General features: G+C 42.1%; 1 protein-coding gene across 1 annotated transcript; it reads right to left on the bottom strand.

Moving 5' to 3' along the window:
* Positions 1-66: 66 nt before the first annotated feature.
* LOC135548598 (adenosine receptor A2b-like) lies at positions 67-22,188 on the bottom strand. The gene is made up of 3 exons (XM_064978360.1): positions 22,094-22,188; positions 21,398-21,861; positions 67-7,485 (listed from the first exon to the last, which is right to left on the bottom strand). The coding sequence occupies exons 2-3, from the start codon at positions 21,715-21,717 to the stop codon at positions 6,738-6,740; spliced, it is 1,068 nt and encodes a 355-aa protein (XP_064834432.1). The 5' UTR covers positions 21,718-21,861; positions 22,094-22,188; the 3' UTR covers positions 67-6,737.
* Positions 22,189-23,006: the final 818 nt, after the last annotated feature.

Raw genomic sequence — 23,006 nt, 5'->3', positions numbered from 1 at the left:
TCCTTTTATATGAAAATGGTTGTTATATGTAGGTTGTGTACACTCTTGTAAGAATATGAGTCTGACTTGTAACAATATGAACATTTTATTTGTATTTTTTATTTAACCAGGCAAGTCATACATAGCTTTTATTGACAAAATAATTCACCATACAGATTTTGCTCATGTTAAATAGCAGTATTGGTTTAGTTGTCAGTTGAGTGAAATAATAATTGAACATCATTGACGTTCAGACATTCTACTGCACTGTTGGAGCTAGTAACATAAGCATTTCGCTGCACCGACTATAACACCAGCAAAACTGTGTACACAACCAATACACTTTGATTTGAACCACAGTTGACTGTTTAGGCTACTGGTTAGCGACATCAATACTGTAACACATTTGCAAACGCACAGGTTGGAAAACTACATCAGCTTGTTCTTGTATGGTTTTCTTCTTAAATTGTAGGAAGGCTTCATTCACAAGTCAGGCTTGTTGAAGGCTTTACAACCCACTGTATGTTGCAGGGTTGGGGCAATTCCATTTCAATTCAATCAACTCCGGAAGTAAACAAGCCAATTCCACATTTTTCTCAGTAAGAAGCATTTGGGGAATTTGAATTTTAGTTTACTGAATTGTAATGGAATTGAACCCTTATCTTGATGCTAAGGTCACATTTGAATGAACAAATAATAGTAATACCAGTACAGTGCAGTCTCCAATGGAATGTACTTGAAGTTTGGCACACTCCTATAGTTTAGCCCTTGAAGTTGTAGAGGTGATGGTTGATGTATATGGTGAAGAAATGGAAAAACTAAGAAATTAAACACAATGGAAATACTGTATTTGTTGGACCCCTGTGCTAAGACAACACGTCTTAAATTCCTTTTAGAAGTTAAAGTGATACTAGAGGTTTTGTATCATTTCAGGAAGTAGTTTTGAAAGTAGTGCTCACTATTGAAAACTGGTCCCCCAAAATTTTCGCAATGACATTTTCACAATGATATGTTACATCCTGCAATTTGTTTTCCTCTCCTGACGTTTATATGATAAGTTACGAATTCCAATTCGTACAGTATGTTTGTACAAATTTGTAAGTGCTTAAGATCCCATTCAATCTAACTTTGTGGACACAAAAACAGTACACAACACAGTTTAATATCACAGCAAGGAGGCCCTTCTCATAGCAGAGGAAAACCACCTTAATTTTAGCACAGATTGTGTGCTGTCACATCCAAACTGGGTCTCGTTAAACTGGATTTATTTTGTGGAGGTCTGGTTTCCTGTTTTTGATAGAAAACCACATCTAATTTCAGCCAGTTGAAAGGAAAATAGACTGTCACAGCTTCTTAGAAAAGAGGCCATTGTCCACAATGCCAACCAACACAACAAAGGCAAGCTCATCAGTTGGTCAAGTACAGGGAGAGACATCTTCAAACCGAGAACGATGCACCGTCTATTTAACAACACTGTGTCAGACTCACTGGTACAAAAATACAATTACAACAATGAAGCATATTTTTGTCTTTCACAGAACAAGCACTTGTCAACCCTACAATCTCGTTAGGCCTAGCGTTCCCTGCAGGGTTTGTGTCAATTCAAAATTTCTGAATTTAATTTGAATAGGCCACACCCCAAAAGAAGCAGGATTTTAATTTCATTTTAATTGAAGGAAGTGGAATATAATTCAAAGCAATTCAAAATAAATACAATTTTCATTTAATTTTATTCAACTTTCTTTAATGCAAATTCAATTCAATTGCTGCTTCCTGTCAGGTGTGGCCAATTCAAATTCAAGAATTGAATTGGAATTACAGAGCAACCCCAACCCTGGAAACTTGTTTCATTCAACAAAGAGGGATCTCCTCAGCATTGCATTGAGTGATTTGGCTTGGTGTAGAAGTGGTGTATGTAGGAGTTCTTACTGAGTGAGGGGGATGGAGCCACATGCTAGGCAGACCGTACACCGTGGAAGTGGTTGATCCTACAGTTTGACAATATTGAGTATTAAAAGCTGCCTGGTTTGTTCCAGGACACAGGAATTTGCCAGGTGGGCAAAAGATCACAGCTGTGTCCATGTGAGGTGTGTGTGTGTTAGTCCATTTGAGGTTTGTATTATGGGCCTTCTAGGGATGCCAAGGGAAGAGGGTGACATTCAGATGTGTAATATACAGTTGGAAGTTTACATACACGTACGTTGGAGTCATTAAAACTTGTTTTTCAACCACTCCAAAAATGTCTTGTTAACAAACAATAGTTTTGGCAAGTCAGTTAGGACATCTTTGTGCATGACAAGTAAATTTTCCAACAATTGTTTACAGGCAGATTATTTCGCGTATCACAATACCAGTGGGTCAGAAGTTTACATACACTAAGTTGAATGTGCCTTTAAATAGCTTGGAAAATTCCAGAAAATGATGTCATGGCTTTAGAAGCTTCAGATAAATCATGTCAATTAGCCTGAGTCAATTGGAGGTGTACCTGTGGGTGTATTTCATGGCCTACCTTCAAACTCAGTGCCTCTGCTAGACATGGGAAAATCAACAAGACCTTTTTTTTTACCTCTGCAAATCTGGTTCATCCTTGGGAGCAATTTCCAAATGCCTGAAGGTACCACATTCATCTGTACAAACAATAGTGTGCAAGTAGAAACAGCATGGGACCACGCAGCCGTCATACCGCTCAGGAAGGAGACGCGTTCCTGTCTCCTAGAGATTACCGTACTTTGGTGCAAAAAATGCGAATCAATCCCAGAACAACAGAAAAGGACCTTGTGAAGATGCTGGAGGAAACAGGTACAAAAGTTTCTATATCCACAGTAAAATGAGTCCTATATCGATATAACCTGAAAGGCCGCACAGCCAGGAAGAAGCCACTGCTCCAAAACCGCCATAAAAAAAAGCCAGATTACAGTTTGCAACTGCACATGGGGACAAAGATTGTACTTTTTGGAGAAATGTCCTCTGGTCTGATGAAACAAAAATAGAACTGGTTGGCCATAATGACCTTCGTTATGTTTGGAGAAAAATGGGGAGGCTTGCAAGCTGATGAATACCATCCCAACCATGAAGCAAGGGGGTGGCAGCATCATGTTGTGGGGGTGCTTTGCTGCAGGAGGGAATGGTGCACTTCACGAAATAGATGGCATGAGGCAGGAAAATTATGTGGATATATTGAAGCAACATTTCAAGACATCAGTCGGGAAGTTAAAGCTTGGTCGCAAATGGACAATGACCCCAAGCATACTTCCAAAGTTGTGGCAAAATGGCTTAAGGACAACAAAGTCGAGGTATTGGAGTGGCCATAACAAAGCCCTGACCTCAATCCTATAGAAGATGTGTGGGCAGAACTGAAAAAGGGTGTGAGCAAGGAGGCCTACAAACCTGACTCAGTTACACCAGCTCAATTGGCCAAAATCCACCCAATTTATTGTGGTTAGCTTGTGGAAGGCTACCCGAAACATTTGACCCAAGTTACACTCAATTTGGTTACACTCATTGCCTTTAAATTGTTTATGTAAACTTCTGACCCACTGGGAATGTGATGAAATAAATAAATGCAGAAATAAATCATTCTGACATTTCACATTCTTAAAATAAAGTGGTGATCCTAACTGACCTAAAACAGGTTATTTTTACTAGGATTAAATGTCAGGAATTGTGAAAAACTTAGTTAAAATGTATTTGGCTAAGGTATATGTAAACTTCTGACTTCAACTGTATAACAACAAGTAACACATATTTGTTTTCTGATATGATTTAGGCTATGTTGAACAAGAGCCCCAAAAAATGTCAGCATTTTGTTAAGAATAATAATGTAAATCTATAATTTTAAAGGGAGATTACATAACTAAGTCATCAAGAATTTCAAATAATGAGGCATTTGTAAGGTTGACATGATTTTCTTGCGAATCTCTAAATATCCTGTTTCTGAATTTTAGATTACTCAGTCTGCCCACCACATACTGTATATTCCTGAGCTTTCTCCATGAACTATAGAAGCCATGACATTTGCAAAATTCAAGCAGAGCACAATAACACCACAAGTTTATATTATGTGTAAGAATACTTTCCCAATCCGAGCTGTGTTGTGTGTGTCCTCTCACTTGAGATGTTGCGGTTTAGTCAAAACTGGTTCCACTGGGCAGAGTTTCCTATGTATGTTTTTATGCAACACCAGTAATGAAGAAGTCCGATATAGCCCATGACGAACAATACAATACACACCTCAGCCAGGTTTCTCAAATTTGAGCTACATGACTAATCAAATACCAAAACGGTAAACGAACACTTGATGCATATTATGTTTGGAAAGTTAAGGCTTAGAAAAATGTGTGTTTTAAGTTATGATATGGTCAATGTGTAGGAATAGTAAATTAGGTGTTCTCATAGTAATGGATTCATCAGTGGATTCATTTCACAGTCCTGAAAATCCAGTTAGCTTCAACAAAATAAAATACAAATCCTTCAACAGTTAAAGCTGGAATCCACATTAGGTAGAACAGTACCACTGTTCGCCCCAGAGCATGTGTTATTGTTTTTGTTTTGTTGATGAAACGGAGGAGAGGAGCATCCAGCATCGTAGTAAAAACAATTGCAGTAGGCATACATACTCTGCTGTTCTATCGTGCGTGCAATGATGTCAGGGGGGGAAAAATATTTGTTGTTTGAAGTAACTGTTATTTTAATATCGCAAATGGACGTGGCAGTGTTACCAAGTACAGATTCCAGCTTTAAAGTAAATAAGACTCAGATTTTCACTAGCCTGGTCCCAGATGTTTGTGTGGTCTTGCTAACTCCTATGGCCATGACAACAACCATAGGAGTTAGTAAGACGGCACAAACAGATGTGGGACCAGGCTAGCTTTTCATCACCTGGCCTAATACTCATCTTAACTCATAAATAACGCTCCACATTCAAGGCATATTTGACAGATTCATCTATTCAGCTCCATACAGTGGCTTGCTAAAGTAGTCACCCCCTTGGCATTTTTCCTATTTTGTTGCCTTACAACCTGGAATTAAAATAGATTTTTGGGGGGTTTGTATCATTTGATTTACACAACATGCCTACCACTTTGAAGATGCAAAATATGTTTTGTGAAACAAACAAGAAATAAGACAAAAGAACGGAAAACTTGAGCGTGCATAACTGTCCCCCCCCCCAAAGTCAATACTTTGTAGAGACACCTTTTGCAGCAATTACAGCTGCAAATCTCTTGGGGTAGGTCTCTATAATCTTGGCATATCTAGCCACTGAGATTTTTGACCATTCTTCAAGGCAAAACTGCTCCAGCTACTTCAAGTTGGATGGGTTCCGCTGTTGTACAGCAATCTTTAAGTCATACCACAGATTCTCAATTGGATTGAGGTCTGGGCTTTGACTAGGCCATACCAAGACATTTAAATGTTTCCTCTTAAACCACTCAAGTGTTGCTTTAGCAGTAAGCTTAGGGTCGTCCTGCTGGAAGGTGAACCTCCGTCCCAGTCTCAAATCTCTGGAAGACTGAAACAGGTTTCCCTCGAGAATTTCCCTGTATTTAGCGCCATCCATCATTCATTCAATTCTGACCAGTTTTTCAGTCCCTGTCAATGAAAAACATCCCCACAGCATGCATGATGTTTCCACCACCATGCTTCACTGTGGGGATGGTGTTCTCGGGGTGATGAGAGGTGTTGGGTTTGCGCCAGACATAGTGTTTTCCTTGATTGCCAAAAAGCTCAATTTTAGTCTCATCTGACCAGAGTACCTTCTTCCATATGTTTGGAGAGTCTCCCACATGCCTTTTGGCGAACACCAAACATGTTTGCTTATTTTTGTCTTTAAGCAATGGTTTTTTTCTGGCCACTCTTCCGTAAAGCCCAGCTCTGTGGAGTGTCCTATGGACAGATACTCCAATCTCCGATGTGGAGCTTCGCAGCTCCTTCAGGGTTATCTTTGGTCTCTTTGTTGCCTCTCTGATCAATGCCCTCCTTGCCTGGTCCATGAGTTTTGATTTGGCGGCCCTCTCTTGGCAGGTTTGTTATGGTGCCATATTCTTTCCATTTTTTAATAATGGATTTAATGGTGCTCCGTGGGATGTTCAAAGTTTCTGATATTTTTTTTATAACCCAACCCTGATCTGTACTTCTCCACAACTTTGTCTCTGACCTGTTTGGAGAGCTCCTTGGTCTTTATGGTGCCGCTTGCTTGGTGGTGCCCCTTGCTTAGTGGTATTGCAGACTCTGGGGCCTTTCAAAACAGGTGTATACTGTATACTGAGATCATGTGAGAGATCATGTGGCACTTAGTTAAATAAAGTCCACCTGTGTGCAATCTAATTATGTGACTTCTGAAGGTAATTGATTGCACCAGATCTTATTTAGGGGCTTCATAGCAAAGGGGTGAATACATATGCATGCATGACTTTTCGTTACATGAAATCCAAATAAAAATCCATTTAAATTACAGGTTGTAATGCAACAAAATAGGAAAAACACAAAGGGGGATGAATACTTTTGCAAGGCACTGTATATCATTATACCACCATGCTTTGTTCTGTAAACATTTCTAATCTCACTTAAAATGCCATTCAAAAATTAAATACAACAAAAACATGAACACAGGTAGTGTTTTGAGCTACACGGCTGGCCTGTGCCCCCACTTATGAAGTAAAGGGTCAATGGTCGGCAGGACATGTAGGCAGGACTAAGTAGCCTCATGCCCCTGTTGCTTGCCCTTACAGTAAAGGCTCATGCCCCCTGCAACCCACCCCTCAGAGTAATGGGTCAATGGTCATGTGGATCTGGTCTCTGTTCCGCCTGCTTCCGTTGGAGGAGTGGAGGTAGAGCTCCTCCCTCTGACACAGGACTTGACGCGTCAGGATCTTGCGGAAGGTGTTCCTGAAGTCCTGGATGCGGTAGGCGTAGATAATGGGATTGACAGCGGAGTTGGCGTGCGACAGCATGATGGCTATGTACATGACTGGGGCCGGCTTGTACAGGTCCTTGTAGAACAGGGTCAGGCAGTTGAGGATGTGCACGGGCAGCCAGCAGAGGGCAAACAGCCCCACAATGATGGACAGAGACTTGGCGGCACGGATCTCGCGCTGAAGCAGCCCGTGATGGTGGCTGCCCCTATTGCTGCTCACCGAGCACTTGAGCTCAATTTGGTGCATCTGCTTGCGGGCCACAGTGAAGATCTTCACATAGATGCCCAGCATGATAAGCAGAGGAGGCAGGACGCAGCCAAAGAAGTTGAAATAGACCATGTAGTGCATGTCCACCACATTCTCAAACTGGCAGGTGAGCTTGATGCTGGTCAGATCGTCCACCCGAGGGGCGATAGTGGTACTGGTTTCCCCCACAGAGCTGCCATTTGTCAGGCTGCTGGAGACATTCTGACGGCAGGAAGAAACCTTCAGGTTCCAACCCAGGAACGGGATGAGGCCGATGACAAAGGACAGGATCCATAAAATAGCAATGATTCTTCTGGCCCTCGTGCCTGTCACCAGCTCCTTGTACCTAGATAGGGGGACATGCAGAGACCAAAAATACAGTGTTAACATCTGTGGGGGTTATACAAGGGTCTTATTTTCTGTTCCCTAATAGTCGTGACCGAGTGCCCTTAAAGGAATAGTGGACTTCTATCAAGCATTCTGGCACTAATGCTGCACATTCATTCATGAATAAAATACTGTAAGGGGTAACAGAAAGGCAATAGAGAACAAAAACATGCGGTCGTAAAGTTCTTCCGACTGAACATTATATTAGGTAGGGCCTGTGACAGGAATAATCTATCATTTCCATGATATTGCCTAAAGCAGGATACCAACAGATAACGAGACGTCATTCCAGCAGACTTCTATCGATCAAGGAGTGGGTGAGAATGCCATTGGGCTCCATGTGTTGGAAGACATATGGAAAACATATTGATATCAGCAGCACACTGCTGTATGCGTCTCACAGTGTAGACTACCTACATCCTGTCTGCTTTACACAGACACCAGGTATCCTGCTGTACATTTAGCCTCTCTTTGCCTTGTCATGTGCTCGGTTCCAGTATCTATAGCATACCACTTATGAAGCAATGTGTTGTATTGGGCCTGCATTCAAAGTGGTATGCTAGTGTAGATATTGGAATGTTATGTAACCCATGGTTGAATCAATGTAGGGATCTGGATCATTTGTTTGTGACACTCTCTCAGAGCAAACAAGCTGGCTCTGCTGCAGTGAACTGGATATTGCACAGAGAATAAGAATTTGGCAATTTGAGCAAGTAAGATATTGCATTTCACTGAGCACATTAACTTAAGAGACAGGGATGTGATAGGAAAAATCCCAGTGTAAGGGATCTCGTCCTCCTCTTCTAAGGAGGAGAAGCGAGAAGGATCGGAGGATGAAAACGCAGCGTGGTAAGTGTCCATAATGTTCATTTTAAAACAAACTGAACACTACGAAATACAAAACAATAAACGTGAAATGAACGAAACAGTCCCGTGTGGCGACAAACACCGACACGGAAGACAAACACCCACAAACCAAAAGTGAAACCTAGTCTACCTAAGTATGATTCTCAATCAGGGACAACAATAGACAGCTGCCTCTGATAGAGAACCATACTAGGCCGAACTCAAAAACCAACATAGAAAAACAAACAGACTGCCCACCCAGTCACAGAGGTTAACATTAATAGCTAGCATATGAAGAAGGATGAGATAAAAAATAGATTGTTGTTCTATCTATACAGTGTTGAACACATAGACAAATAAGGGGTGCTTATATTTGTCCTGTTTCACACGTGTGTTAACTGCATGGTATGACTGAATGACTGTCAAATGGAAACAGCTACTGCCTCCAGCTAGGTATATTTAGAACCACTGTTTTGCATTGAGCCACAGATTTCTCAGGCTAAATCATGAGACGATACAGCAGATATACAGTAGATAAAGGATAATCATGAACTTATTATCAGTGCTCATGTGATTTCACTTGCTTAATGACGTACTGTATAAGCATGTCAATTATATTTCCACATGATATTTCCTATAGTACAACAAATATCAACTACTATTAAAATAGACAGACTAATAATTTAGTACAATGGGGAAAATAGCTTTTTGGTTTTATTCAAGAAGAGGAAGTGGTCATTGTCTGCTGGAAATGTTTTTTTCCCTCCTCGTCATGAGAGATGCTTTTTCGCGTGGTCAATTTGCCGGTAAAATGACTGTCAGCCATGTGCCATTTCATGGAAGTTTAGTTTCACAGGAAGCAGCAGCTCATTTGACTGATGACCCTGTAGCCCCTCAGATGTCAAAGCCTCAAAACAGACTGGGACTTTTGTGATGCAGTAGTAAATTATTAATCATGGGTCCCTGGGTTCTACCTCTGTCCCCATTTCCCATCCCTCTCTGAAGGATGATGTGGCACCAGTGACATCCATAATCTACAGACAGCCATGGCCATGCTTAGGGACCTGAAGTGATGGGCCCTAAGGCTGTAGGGTGGACCCACACATCACACTTCCTCTCTTTTCTTACCATCCATCTCTCTGTCTCTCTCCTCTTGTGTCCCTCAGTCCGCAGCCATGCTTAAGTTCTTGGAGGGATGGGCCCTAAGGCTATTCATGGGTGGCATGTTTCGTCACAATATTGTTTTGAACATTTGTTTTGGACTGTTGCCCAACTGAGCATTCTACTCAATGCATCGTCAATGAGCACTGATGAACATTTCATCAAAAGTGAATTACAGTGGCTTTTACAGTGGCTTGGAAATACAATTCCATTCAAATGGAGGCAAATAATTAGTAGTAACACCTTTTGATGTCACCAAATTGCCTTTAGATGCAATATAACAATAGCTAGTTAGCTAAAATTGAGGGGAGGACACCGAATTTGTGCTGCTAACATTAGCATTCCTAGCTATTTTTAGGAATTCTGCTAGCTAATGACAACATTGCCATCTGTCTAAAGGACATTTGACGACATGATAATGAAGGCAAAGTTGTTTCCTACTAAACATTTGACTACTTTAGCAATGTAATCGTATTTCCTGCCACTATAATGTAATTTAGATTAAACCGTCATTGGCCTCCATCCAGAATGATTGGGCTTATCACGATTTTAGGGCACCACTATTGGAGAGAGGCTTGAGAGCGTACATAACATTGACCTGACGCGATTCGAGTGATGGAGGTACACTGCACGCATCTCTCCATCTTTCTTCTTCTCTAACAATCCATCTCTCTCCTCATCTTAGTCATATAACCTTTCAGCCAAGAGAGGTATGAGTTCCAGGCAGGGACTATTATCTGGGGGGGTAGACAGCCCTCTCATTCTCTCTGTCTCTCTCACACGCTCTCTCTCATTCTCCCTCTCACACACACACCGTCTCTCTCTCTCTGCTTCTCTCCCCTACTGTCTGTCCCTCTCTCTCCCACTCCCTCTCCCTCTGTCCCCCTCTCTCTGTCTCTGATGGGTTTGGTGACATTCCTCTGCAAGGGCCAGTGAATTGTCGGCTGAGTGGATAAGTTCTGGCATGACGACAGCATGCTGGCATCATCTCTCTCGGTCTCCCTTTCTTCTGTTCCTTTCTCCCCACACCTCCCTTTTCCAACCCCACGGTTCATGTGGTTCCGCCTGGGGCACATTGCAGCCCACAAAACCCTGTCAGATTAGTACAGTGTCAACAATCACTTCACAGCACATCCGCTTTAAAAAAAAAAAAAAAAAAAGTATAACCTCAAAGGGAAGAGGTGTTTCTCTTTGCTCCACTGGCAACCCCATCAAATTTTGCCTACACTTAAGATTTGCATGCAAAGTACGCAAATATCCTGTCCTCACATGGCATATGGCACCAGCACTAATTAGAGATCCACTCAAGAGATGTGTGATCTCTACGTGAGATAGGCCTATTATCTGTCGTTACAGGCCAAACTAGTACAGATTCATAACAGGAGTTAAGAGGCTTGGATTCATGGCGATGAAGTGCCACATGTTGTGAGCACAAGTGAGCACAGCCCATCTCACTCTAGGCTGTATCACAACCAGACGTGGTTGGGAGTCCCATAGGTCGGCACACAATTGGCCCAGCGTCTCCGGGTTTGGCCAGGGTAGGCCGTCATTGTAAATAAGTATTTGTTCTTAACTGACTTGCCTAGTTAAATAAAAGGTCAAATACAAACATAAAAAAATAAATAGTAGGCCTGACAGCAATACTCTCACATAACCCCGGATCTATGCAAATGTAACAGTATAATTTTAGACTGTCCCCTCGCCCATACCCGGGCGCGAAACAGGGACCCTCTGCACACATCAACAACTGACACCCAGGAAGCATCGTTACCCATCGCTCCACAAAAGCCGCGGCCCTTGCATAGCAAGGGGAACTACTACTTCCAGGTTTCAGAGCAAGTGACGTCACCGATTTAAACGCAATTTGCACGAACACCGCTAACTAGCTCGCCATTTCACATCCGTTACACAAATATGAGTGAGGTCACTCAGTATGGGTACGCCGTCGTTGGGCATAGTCACAAGGATCTCCTATCACACAACGTCTGTGGTAGACAGACAGGAGCGACAGCCAATAGGGGAGACCCACACTCCTTTATAAAGCGCTGTTGCTCCATCTCGCCTCACTTTCCATTCTTCCTTATGAGGTTGTAATATTGCTAAATATTCTCCTCAGCATCAGCTTGGACTAATGCTTTCTTGCTAAACTGTTCACAGGCAAAAAGGTAAGGATTCACTACAGAACTTAGGAATTAGGTTTCTCGTCAAGAGGATTGAGCACCTTTGCCGAAAGGAACATTTACTTCTCAGTCTCTGGCCAGTTAGGGCAGAGCTAGCCGTGTGCAGCTAACAGCCCACCTAACTACAATTTTGTGCTGCTTATTCCCACCGAGGAGGAAGAGAGGATAGAGATGAGAGTCGAAGCTAGCTCACGAAGAACGCACATTCTCTTCAGCTAGCAGTGTGTTAGTATGAGCCAGACTACTAAACCTCTGGCAAACGCTAGCTTGCTATGCTAGGACTAGCTAGCTACACAGATAAGCCTTGGCGAACACACGACTAGAGCTAGCGCCATCTCTAGCTCTCTCTACCTACACGGTAGCATCCCTATTTTTTTTTATTTCACCTTCATTTAACCTGTTGAAACTCCCCATCCCGGATCCGGGATCGTGACTAAAGCCTTAGGCTCAATAGCATAACGCAACGTTAACGATTTCTGAAAATCGCAAATAAAATGAAAATAATGCGCCTGCTCTCAAGCTTAGCCTTTTCTTAACAGCACTGTCATCTCAGATTTTCAAAATATGAGCCTCAAAAATCCTGCTCATTTCCTGGATGCCGTTTCATCTTGGTTTTGCCTGTAGCTCACGTTCTAGGACACGCACAGAAAATATCTTTGCAGTTCTGGAAACGTCAGAGTGTTTTCTTTCCAAAGCTACCAATTATATGCATAGTCGAGCATCTTTTTGTGACAAAATATCTTGTTTAAAACGGGAACGTTTTTCATCCAAAAATGAAATTGCGCCCCTAGAGTTTCAACAGGTTAACCAGGTAGGCCAGTTGAGAACAAGTTCTCATTTACAACTGCGACCTGGCCAAGATAAAGCAAAGCAGTGCGACCCAAACAACACAGAGTTATACATGGAATAAACAAACGTACAGTCAATAACACAATATAAAAAATCTATATACAGTGTGTGCAAATAAAGTAAGATTAGGGAGGTAAGGCAATGAATAGTAATTACAATTCAGCAATTAAACACTGCAGTGAATTTTTTTCCCCCACCTTTATTTAACCAGGTAGGCTAGTTGAGAACAAGTTCTCATTTGCAACTGCGACCTGGCCAAGATAAAGCATAGCAGTGTGAACAGACAACACAGAGTTACACATGGAGTAAACAATTAACAAGTCAATAACACAGTAGAAATAAAGAGTCTATATACATTGTGTGCAAAAGGCATGAGGAGGTAGGCGAATAATTACAATTTTGCAGATTAACACTGGAGTGATAAATGATCAGATGGTCATGTACAGGTAGAGATATTGGTGTGCAAAAGAGCAGAAAAGTAAATAAATATAAACAGTATGGGAAAGAGGTAGGTAAAATTGGGTGGGCTATTTACCGATAGACTATGTACAGCTGCAGCGATCGGTTAGCTGCTCAGATAGCAGATGTTTGAAGTTGGTGAGGGAGATAAAAGTCTCCAACTTCAGCGATTTTTGCAATTCGTTCCAGTCACAGGCAGGAGAGAACTGGAACGAAAGGCGGCCAAATGAGGTGTTGGCTTTCGGGATGATCATTGAGATACACCTGCTGGAGCGCGTGCTACGGGTGGGTGTTGCCATCGTGACCAGTGAACTGAGATAAGGCGGAGCTTTACCTAGCATGGACTTGTAGATGACCTGGAGCCAGTGGGTCTGGCGACAAATATGTAGCGAGGGCCAGCCGACTAGAGCATACAGGTCGCAGTGGTGGGTGGTATAAGGTGCTTTAGTAACAAAATGGATGGCACTGTGATAAACTGCATCCAGTTTGCTGAGTAGAGTATTGGAAGCTATTTTGTAGATGACATCGGGAGGATAGTCAGTTTTACTAGGGTAAGTTTGGAGGCATGAGTGAAGGAGGCTTTGTTGCGGAATAGAAAGCCGACTCTAGATTTGATTTTCGATTGGAGATGTTTGATATGAGTCTTGAAGGAGAGTTTACAGTCTAGCCAGACACCTAGGTACTTATAGATGTCCACATATTCAAGGTCGGAACCATCCATGGTGGTGATGCTAGTCAGGCGTGCGGCTGCAGGCAGAGAACGGTTGAAAAGCATGCATTTGGTTTTACTAGCGTTTAAGAGCAGTTGGAGGCCACGGAAGAAGTGATGTATGGCATTGAAGCTCGTTTGGAGGTTAGATAGCACAGTGTCCAAGGACGGACCGGAAGTATACAGAATGGTGTCGCCTGCGTAGAGGTGGATCAGGGAATCGCCCACAGCAAGAGCAACATCATTGATATATACAGAGAAAAGAGTCGGCCGAGAATTGAACCCTGTGGCACCCCCATAGAGACTGCCAGAGGACCGGACAGCATGCCCTCCGATTTGACACACTGAACTCTGTCTGCAAAGTAGTTGGTGAACCAGGCAAGGCAGTCATCAGAAAAACCGAGGCTACTGAGTCTGCCGATAAGAATATGGTGATTGACAGAGTCGAAAGCCTTGGCAAGGTCGATGAAGACGGCTGCACAGTCCTGTCTATTATCGATGGTGGTTATGATATCGTTTAGTACCTTGAGCGTGGCTGAGGTGCACCCGTGACAGGCTCGGAAACCAGATTGCACAGCGGAGAAGGTACAGTGGGATTCGAGAAGGTCAGTGACCTGTTTGTTGATAGATGTGCAGAAGTTGAATGTACAAGTAGAGATACTGGGGTGCAAAGAAGCACACAAAAAAACAATATGAGGATGAGGTAGTTGGATGGGCTATTTACAGGTGCAATGATCTGTAAGCTGCCCTGTCAGCTGGTGCTTAAAGTTAGTGAGGGAGATAGGAGTCTCCAGCTTCTGTGATTTTTGCAATTCGTTCCAGTCATTGGCAGCAGAGAACTGGAAGGAAAGGCGACCAAAGTAGGAATTGGCTTTGGGGGATGACCAGTGAAATATACCTGCTGGAGTGCGTGTTACGGGTGGTGGCTGCTATGGTGACCAGTGAGCTGGGATAAGGCGGGGCTTTACCTAGCAAAGACATAGATGACCTGGAGCCAGTGGGTTTGGCGACAAATATGAAGCAAGGGCCAGCCAACGAGAGCATACAGATCACAGTGGTGGGTAGTATATGGGGCTTTGGTGACTAAATGGATGGCACTGTGATAATTTCATTTTCAGAGCTTATTAGCACCTTCACTGGCCGGTCTTGCTTATAGGTACTGCGGACGTGGGAGATGATCTAGCCTGTAGAGCAATGCACCACGTGGTACTCTCCATTTACTGTGTGCCACCTACAACTTTTAGCCTCAGGCTTGAAGCTCATTCCAACAGAGTTATGGCTACCTCTTCCCAGTGTGCTTGCAATAGCTAGCTCTGCTAACCCACGAGGTGAAAGCTAGCTAGCTACCGACAGGACTACTAGCAACACAGCTACACGTCTGTCTACCACAGACATTGTGTTTGTGTGATATGAGTTCCTTGTGACCACACCCAACAAAGGTGTACCCACACTGAATGACTGAACTATTATTTGAAATGGAACTGGTCTGGTGAATGGAATTATCATCAACCCTTTAATGCAACCCAGAGCCATAGAGTCAATGTATTGCTTGGATGCAAACTTTGAATAATGCTGGTGTGTGGGAGGCTACACTTTTGGGTTTTGTACAAACAAAATTAATTCAGTAGTGTTGCGGAAGTGAATTTAGTAGTGTTGCGGAAGTGTGTTAGTAAACCACCCCTCACCACCTTTATCCTATTCACGCTCATTGTTGCTGTATTTACATCACATCTGTTGTGTGTGTAGTAAGGAAGACCTGTTGCCAAACCTATTTCCTCTCATGCAATTAAACAACTGCAAAAGCCAAATGACAAACTTTATTGAAACAGCCTCACAGTGTTTGGGGCTCAATAGTGCCAAGTCATTATGATGTAAGTCCACACACTTAGTTTGGCAATGCCATCCTTAAAAAAAAGCCTCTGAAAACATTTGTCTCAGTAGCAGCATAGAGGAAACCAGCTTTTCAAGGACACAACACTGATTCTTTCTAAGCATAGAGAAAGACGTGGGGCCTGAGAACAGAACTGAAGAGAGACAGCTAGGTGAAGAGGCCTGGCAGGTTTGTTAGCTGGGGACATAGTAGCCAGAGGTTATGCTATTGGATCTTTTCCTCCAGACAGTCTGGTGTGTGTGACAGAAAATACCAAAATAGCTTGAGAAACAGAAAATAAAGGCCCTAAAATGTTTGAGTATGTGCGCATGTGTGTAGTCAGTGGGTGCCGAACAGAGGGTCATCTCGCAGGGTTTGAAGTATCTCGTCTGCCGTTTCACATCCACCAGAGTCAGCTGTGAAAACAGTCTGATCTAAGGGAACTACAGTCCCACAAGACTAAGTCCCTGCCGACCGAACACACAAACACTAAAGAAATGGCTAGAGAACAGTAAATTGAGCTGACCGCACACTCTTCTCATTACCACGCCACGTGTGTGCGATATGGGTCTGGGTCTTGGTTAAAGGGGTAAACCGTAAAATAGAAAATCATGTTTCAATCTGGCTTGCTTTCTGAAAGGAATGTTCTTGTTGACTAGAATGCATTTGCTGGCATAGACGGGTTAGCTGACAACGTCACAAACGATGTGCGCTTCAAAGGGGCAGAAGGTTGTGTGTTATGGTATGTAGTGAATCGTAAGTGGCTTGTTTGATATTTTTATTTTGATACCAGGTCTTGTTTTGAGATGTTTTGACTGATGTTATGCTAATATGGCTAACATTCGCTAGCTAGCTAACCAACAAATGTAACGATGTATTTGAGAGACAAGTGCTCATTCAATAGACATCGGAGACGAAAATATAGTTTACATTTTATCAACAATCTAAGACAACCCTGTCTGTTTTGCCCCATAGTTGCGCATGCATCAGTTTTGTTGCTAAACAACTAACCCGTCTATTGAGCTGCAACATTTCTGTATGTCATGATATGTTCTTTTAAAAACATCCCCCTGAAGAATAGTCCATCTGATATTCCACCCATCCTGGGAATAACATATTGGATAGAATGCTGTTGCTTTCCTGATTAAGTTCATTCTTGGAAAACCACTGTAAATGGAAAAGCAACCGTTTGCCTTGTCATTTCACACACACCAGTACTGAAATCTGATGTGATAGCAAGTAAGAGGGCTTCTTACATAATGTGATAAGTAGTCCTGTGAGCAGGAAAAACTCCTGGCCTTAGCTCAGAGAAAGAGATTTTGTTAAAAACAACTCTCAAAAAGGTATCCAAATGATTGACACCCTTGTTTTCAATACCTCAATTTGCAAAGATAACTCAGTGTTATCAGTGTTTTCCCATAAAATGTTTAGGAGGGAACTTAAACCATTCCTTCATGCAGAATCCTTCCAGATCCTTTGTCTATCAATTCAATCCACAGGTTTTCAATGGGTTTCAAGTCTGGAGACTGAGATGGCCATTGCAAAATGTTGATTTTTGTGGCCAATTCACTATTTCTTTGTGAATTTGTGTGTGCTTGTGATTATGGTCTTGCTGGAAGATACACTTGCGGCCGAGTTTCAGCCTCCTAAATCCTGGCAGAGGCAACCAGGTTTTCGGCTAAAATATATCTTTGTACTGGGTAAAGTTCATGATTCCATTGACCTCAACAAGAACCCCAGGACCAGCAGAAGAAAAATAGCCCCGTCACAAAGATCCACCACCATATTTTGCAGTAGGTATGGGATTATTTTCTGCTCATTCATTCACATTTTGATGCCAAACCCACTACTGGTGGGCGTGGCCAAAGAGCTCTATTTTCATGTCATCTGTCCAAAGCACCAGTTCTAATCCAAGTGCTAGTGCTTTTTAGCAAACTCAAACAATCACAGACAAAGGATTTCAAGAATCTGGAAGAATTCTGCATGGAGGAATGGTCTAAGATCCCTTCCCAATGTGTTCTCCAACTCATAAAACATTTTAGAAAAATGCTCAGTGCTGTTATCTTTGCAAGGTGAGGTATTGAAAGGTATTGAAAACAGGGGTGTCAATAATCTACCTACTTTTTGAGAAAAAACATTTATTGCTAAACAAAATATTTCTGTGCAATTGTATTAGTATAAAATAATATAATTTCCAAATGTTTTTCGCATACAATATAGCTTAGTAATTGAATGATTTATTTTATACAGTAATTTTTGCTCATCTTTATCAAGGGTGTCAATAATTTCAGACCCCAATGTCTACTGAAACCTTTTAACCTTTTATACTCTGATACTGCAATAAAAAATGTTTTTAAAAAACTGCTGCCTCCTGTCTTGTCTCGCAAATAATGATTTTCTCTATCTGAACCAATTTGTCTCATCTATCGTTGGGCTGCCAGTGTGGCAGACTCTGCTACCACCACTTTGCTCCTCTGCCATCTCCAGCTCTATATCAATGATGACACGGAGGCCAGCAGGCTCGGTATCGATCAAGTGGGCCCACCCATTGTCTCAGAGTCTGAGGGAGAGAGGTGTGATGATCTATTATAGGGCCTTTTAAAGTGTACCAGGGGTGGTGCCTCACAATCTACATCAATATACCATTGGAAAATTAGCTACCTTGCAAAAATGTATCTACTCTACATCTGCTTTTCCAATCTCTTCAGGCACCCATGTCCTTTGAAAAACAAGCCAGAGCCCAGTGCCCCCCAAACCATAACATAGGTTTATCTACACAATCAAGATTTACAGTCATGAGTGAGACCTCAAGATTGCTTTGGTTCAGCTGTGTACTGTGTTGTAGCCTGTATGCGTAAATGACTAGTCTCAAGCTACTTCGACTGCAGGTTTTTGAAGTTGACTTGTCTTTGGAAATCTCAGGGCAGAGCAAGGAGGGACATTCTGGACTCCCTTTTCGGCCGGCGCCAAGGAGGATAGTTTGCAATTTTGTCATGTAAAAACTGCCACACTGGCATTTTCCAGCCCTAACGCCAGGTTCGGCAATTTACCTGTCTAACATCAGCTCCCTTGCGCTGAGGTGTGGCAATATTAGAGGTGTTTCCTTAAAAACAAGCGAAAATGTGACAATTTTATGCAGCGCTAATGGGAAGTTAAGATACCGTTAAGACCTCCTTTTTGTGTAACACAGTTGATGATGGCATGGATTTTGAGAGCTGAAGCGCAGCCTATCCAGCCATGACTCACATGGAAGGAAGATGTGCCTTTTGATCTCGTATTTAGAAACAAAGCAAATGTATTGGTTTTAATCAAATTAAACGAATTGGGGGGGGGGAAACAATCATTGCCCACCCTCCACTTAATCAAGGCTGGTTTAGCAGCATTGCATAGTCTTTTTATTCTGGCCATTTGCTAAAAGTACACAGAACAGCACAAACTGGCTCTAACCAGAATAGAAAGGAGTGGGAGGCCCCTGGTGCACAACTGAGCAAGAGGACAAGTACATTAGAGTGTCTAGTTTGAGAAACAGACGCCACACAAGTCCTCAACTGGCAGCTTCATTAAATAGTACCCGCAAAACACCAGTCTCAATGTCAACAGTGAAGAGGCGACTCCGGGATGCTGGCCTTCTAGGCAGAGTTCCTCTGTCCAGTGTCTGTGTTCTTTTGCCCATCTTTTCTTTTTATTGGCCAGTCTGAGATATGGCTTTTTCTTTGCAACTCTGCCTAGAAAGCCAGCATCCTTGCTCAGTTGTGCATCGGGGCCTCCCACTTTTTCTATTCTGGTTAGAGACAGTTTGCGCTGTTCTGTGAAGGGAGTAGTACACAGCGTTGTACAAGATCTTCAGTTTCTTGGCATTTTCTCACATGGAATAGCCTTCATTTCTCAGAACAAGAAAAGACAGACAAGTTTCAGAAGAAAGTCTTTGTTTCTTGACATTTTGAGCCTGTAATCAATCCCACAAATGCTGATGCTCCAGATACTCAACTAGTCTAAAGGCCAGTTTTATTGCTTCTTTAAATCAGCACAACAGTTTTCAGCTGTGCTAACGTAATTGCAAAAGGGTTTTCTAATGATCAATTAGCCCTTTAAAATGGTAAACTTGTATTAGCTAACACAACAAGCCATTGAAACACAGGAGTGACGGTTGCTGATAATGGGCAGTACGCCTATGTAGATGTATATATTCCATTAAAAAAAGTTGTTAAATCAGCCATTTCCAGCTGCGACTGGCACCTACTACCACACCCCGTTCAAAGGCACTTAAATATTGTGTCTTGCGGCCTCCCGGGTGGCGCAGTGGCCTAAGGCACTGCATCGCAGTGCTTGCTGTGCCACCAGAGACTCTGAGATCGAGCCCAGGCTCTGTCACAGCCGGCCGCGACCGGGAGGTCCATGGGGCGATGCACAATTGGACTAGCGTCGTCAGGGTTTGGCCGGTAACTATATCCTTGTCTCATCGCGCACTAGCGACTGCCGGGCGCGGCGCATACTATCTAGGTCGCCAGGTGCACGGTGTTTCCTCTGACACATTGGTGCTGGCTGGCTTCCGGGTTGGATGCGCGCTGTGTTAAGAAGCAGTTTGGGGTTGTGTTTCAGAGGACGCGTGGCTTTCGACCTTCATCTCTCCCGAGCCCGTATGAGTGTTGTAGCGATGAGACAAGATAGTAACTACTAACAATTGGATACCATGAAATTGGGGAGAAAAAGGGGGGGTAAAGAAATTATAAAAAGTTTAAAAAATATAATAATTGTGTCTTGCACATTGACCCTCTGAATGTTACACAATCCATGTCTCAATTATCTCAAGGCTTAAAAATCCTTTAACCTGTCTCCTCCCCTTCATCTACACTGATTGAAGTGGATTTAACAGGTGACATCAATAAGGGATCATCAAATCTAGATGAAAGCTATCTCATGGAAAGAGCAGGTGTTCCTAATGTTTTGTACACATAACGTCTTAAAAAAGAACAAGAAAAATACAGTAGACAACAAATTCTCAATAAAATGCCCAAGATAGTGGTGTAAAGTACTTTAGTAAAAGTACTGATTCATTATTTTTTTGTGTATCTGTACTCTTTTTATTTCGCCACTTCCTAAATAAAATAAATGTACTTTTTACTCCATACATTTTCACTGACACTTAAAAGTACTTGTTACATTTCGAATGCTTATTAGCATGACAGGACAATGGTGCAATTCACACACTTATCAAGAATACATCCCTGGTCCTCCCTGCTGCCTCTGATCTGGCGGACTCACTAAACACAAATGCTTCATTTGTGTGTTGTAGTGTGCCCCAGGCTATCCTTATAAGCAATTTTAAATGATTTATACTTTTACTTTTGATACTTAAGTATATTTCAAACCAAATACATTTAGACTTTTACTCAAGTAGTATTTTACTGGGTGACTTTCACTTGAGTCATTTTCTATTAAGTTATGTTTACTTTTACTCAAGTATGACAATTGGGTACTTTTTCCACCACTTTAAGATAAATATATATCCCATAAGATAAATATATATCCTAAAACACAGAGGTTTTTGTGAATTTGTTGTCTACTATATTATTCTTGTTCTTTTTTAAAGCCATTTTAATCGTGTACATGATACGCTACTGCAATACATTTTCCCCGTCAGTAAAGTAATTCCTAGTTGACCTGTCTTGAAAAACATGTCTATTTGTCTGGGCTTTTCCTGAATTACTTGTAAGTATATGCTATTCATTTTAAATCACAAAACACAGATTTCAATGTCTGTCGAGCAATGAAAATCCCAAATAAAAAAGGTACTCACCTGAGGGGTATATTGATGGCCAAATATCTATCAATTGCAACTGCAAGGAGGCTGAAAATTGAGCTTTGAGTCAGTACCAAAACAAAACAGGCAAGAAAAAGACATCCATAGAAGTCCAAAAGGATACCGATGCTTATGGTTATGGCAAAGGGGATGGCAAGGCAACCCACCAAAATATCTGCCACAGCCAAAGACACCAAAAAGTAGTTAGTTGCTGTTTTCAGAGTGGTGTTGATGGCGACAGACCAGCAAACCAATACATTGCCAGATATGGACAAAATTGCTATTAATATCTCAAATACTATGTAGTACGAATTCATCTCCGCAAATATGTCAGAACATTAGGTCGGTCTTTGAAAATAAGTGTCATGAGCGACACTGTTCTAGTGGGTCCAAAAGAGAAATAAAGTATTTTTGCAATAATCCAAGAACATTCCAAAAGTATGGTTTGCGTAAACAGCCATCTGTGAAAAGGAAAAAGAACATAGGATACTTTACTTTTCTCCAAAGCAAACCCTGTAATTACAATTGTTTGAAATGTGAATTATTTGCGACTTCGTATCGGTTATCATGAATCTAACAAAAATGCGATAGTATGCTACTACAATCACTCTAACCAAGCCACATGTTATCAAATATACATTCAAAACATAACTTATATCTGCAAACAATTTCTTAAATAGCTTTGTTGCTTACCCCTCTTGAAACAGTGCATTATTTGCCAGTCCTTTACTTGTGCGCCCGGTCCCTTCAAGCCAAGCATCTGTTGCGTGGCTGTTGTGCATAGTGGTATTGTGGAGATTCACTACGTCACATGGTTTTTCAAGTAACGAAAAAAATGTCATTACACAAAGTAGGCTAGCCACGCCTCAAATTCAGCGATTTCTACAGACATGTGATGCTGTGAACTGAAGCTCAGACAAGTCATCACTTTTTAAAGCGTATACGCACCTATTAAAGTTGGTGTAAACAATGAACCAGCATGCTTTCAGGTTGATGTAGTCGTTTTTTCGCTTTTTATTGTGCTGGCAATAACCCACTCAAGACATCTACATCTTTTCATTTCAAGGCCATCCCTCCACCGATGTCTGAAATGTGTGAATTGATTCATACACGAACTCCCACCCAGTTGTTCTCCCTAAGCAGCCTGGTCTCATAGACTAGACGTAACATAGTAAACGTAGATCCGAAACACTGATATTAGAATGATTATGTTACATTTGAAAGAAGGTTATTAAGGCAATGAAAGGAGGGTGGTTGGTCGAGATGGATTGGTAGGTGTATAACGCAAATGTCTAGTAACCCAAAGGTTGAGTGTTCAAATCTCATCACAGACAACTTTAGCATTTTAGCTTATTAGCAACTTTTAAACTCTAACCCTTTTAACTAACCCTTCCCCTAACCTTTTAGCTAACCCTTTAACCCAACTCCTAACCTTAACCCCTAGCCTAGTTCATGTTAGCCAGTGTAACAGTATAAATTTAGACCGTCCCTTCGCCCATGCCCGGGCGCGAACCAGGGACCCTCTGCACACATCAACAACTGACACCCACAAAGCATCGTTACCCATCGCTCCACAAAAACTGCGGCCCTTGCAGAGCAAGGGGAA

This window comes from Oncorhynchus masou, chromosome 11, assembly GCF_036934945.1.
Source record: "Oncorhynchus masou masou isolate Uvic2021 chromosome 11, UVic_Omas_1.1, whole genome shotgun sequence".
Classification (NCBI taxonomy): Eukaryota; Metazoa; Chordata; class Actinopteri; order Salmoniformes; family Salmonidae; genus Oncorhynchus; species Oncorhynchus masou.
This window is presented reverse-complemented; position numbering and strand designations above follow the sequence as displayed.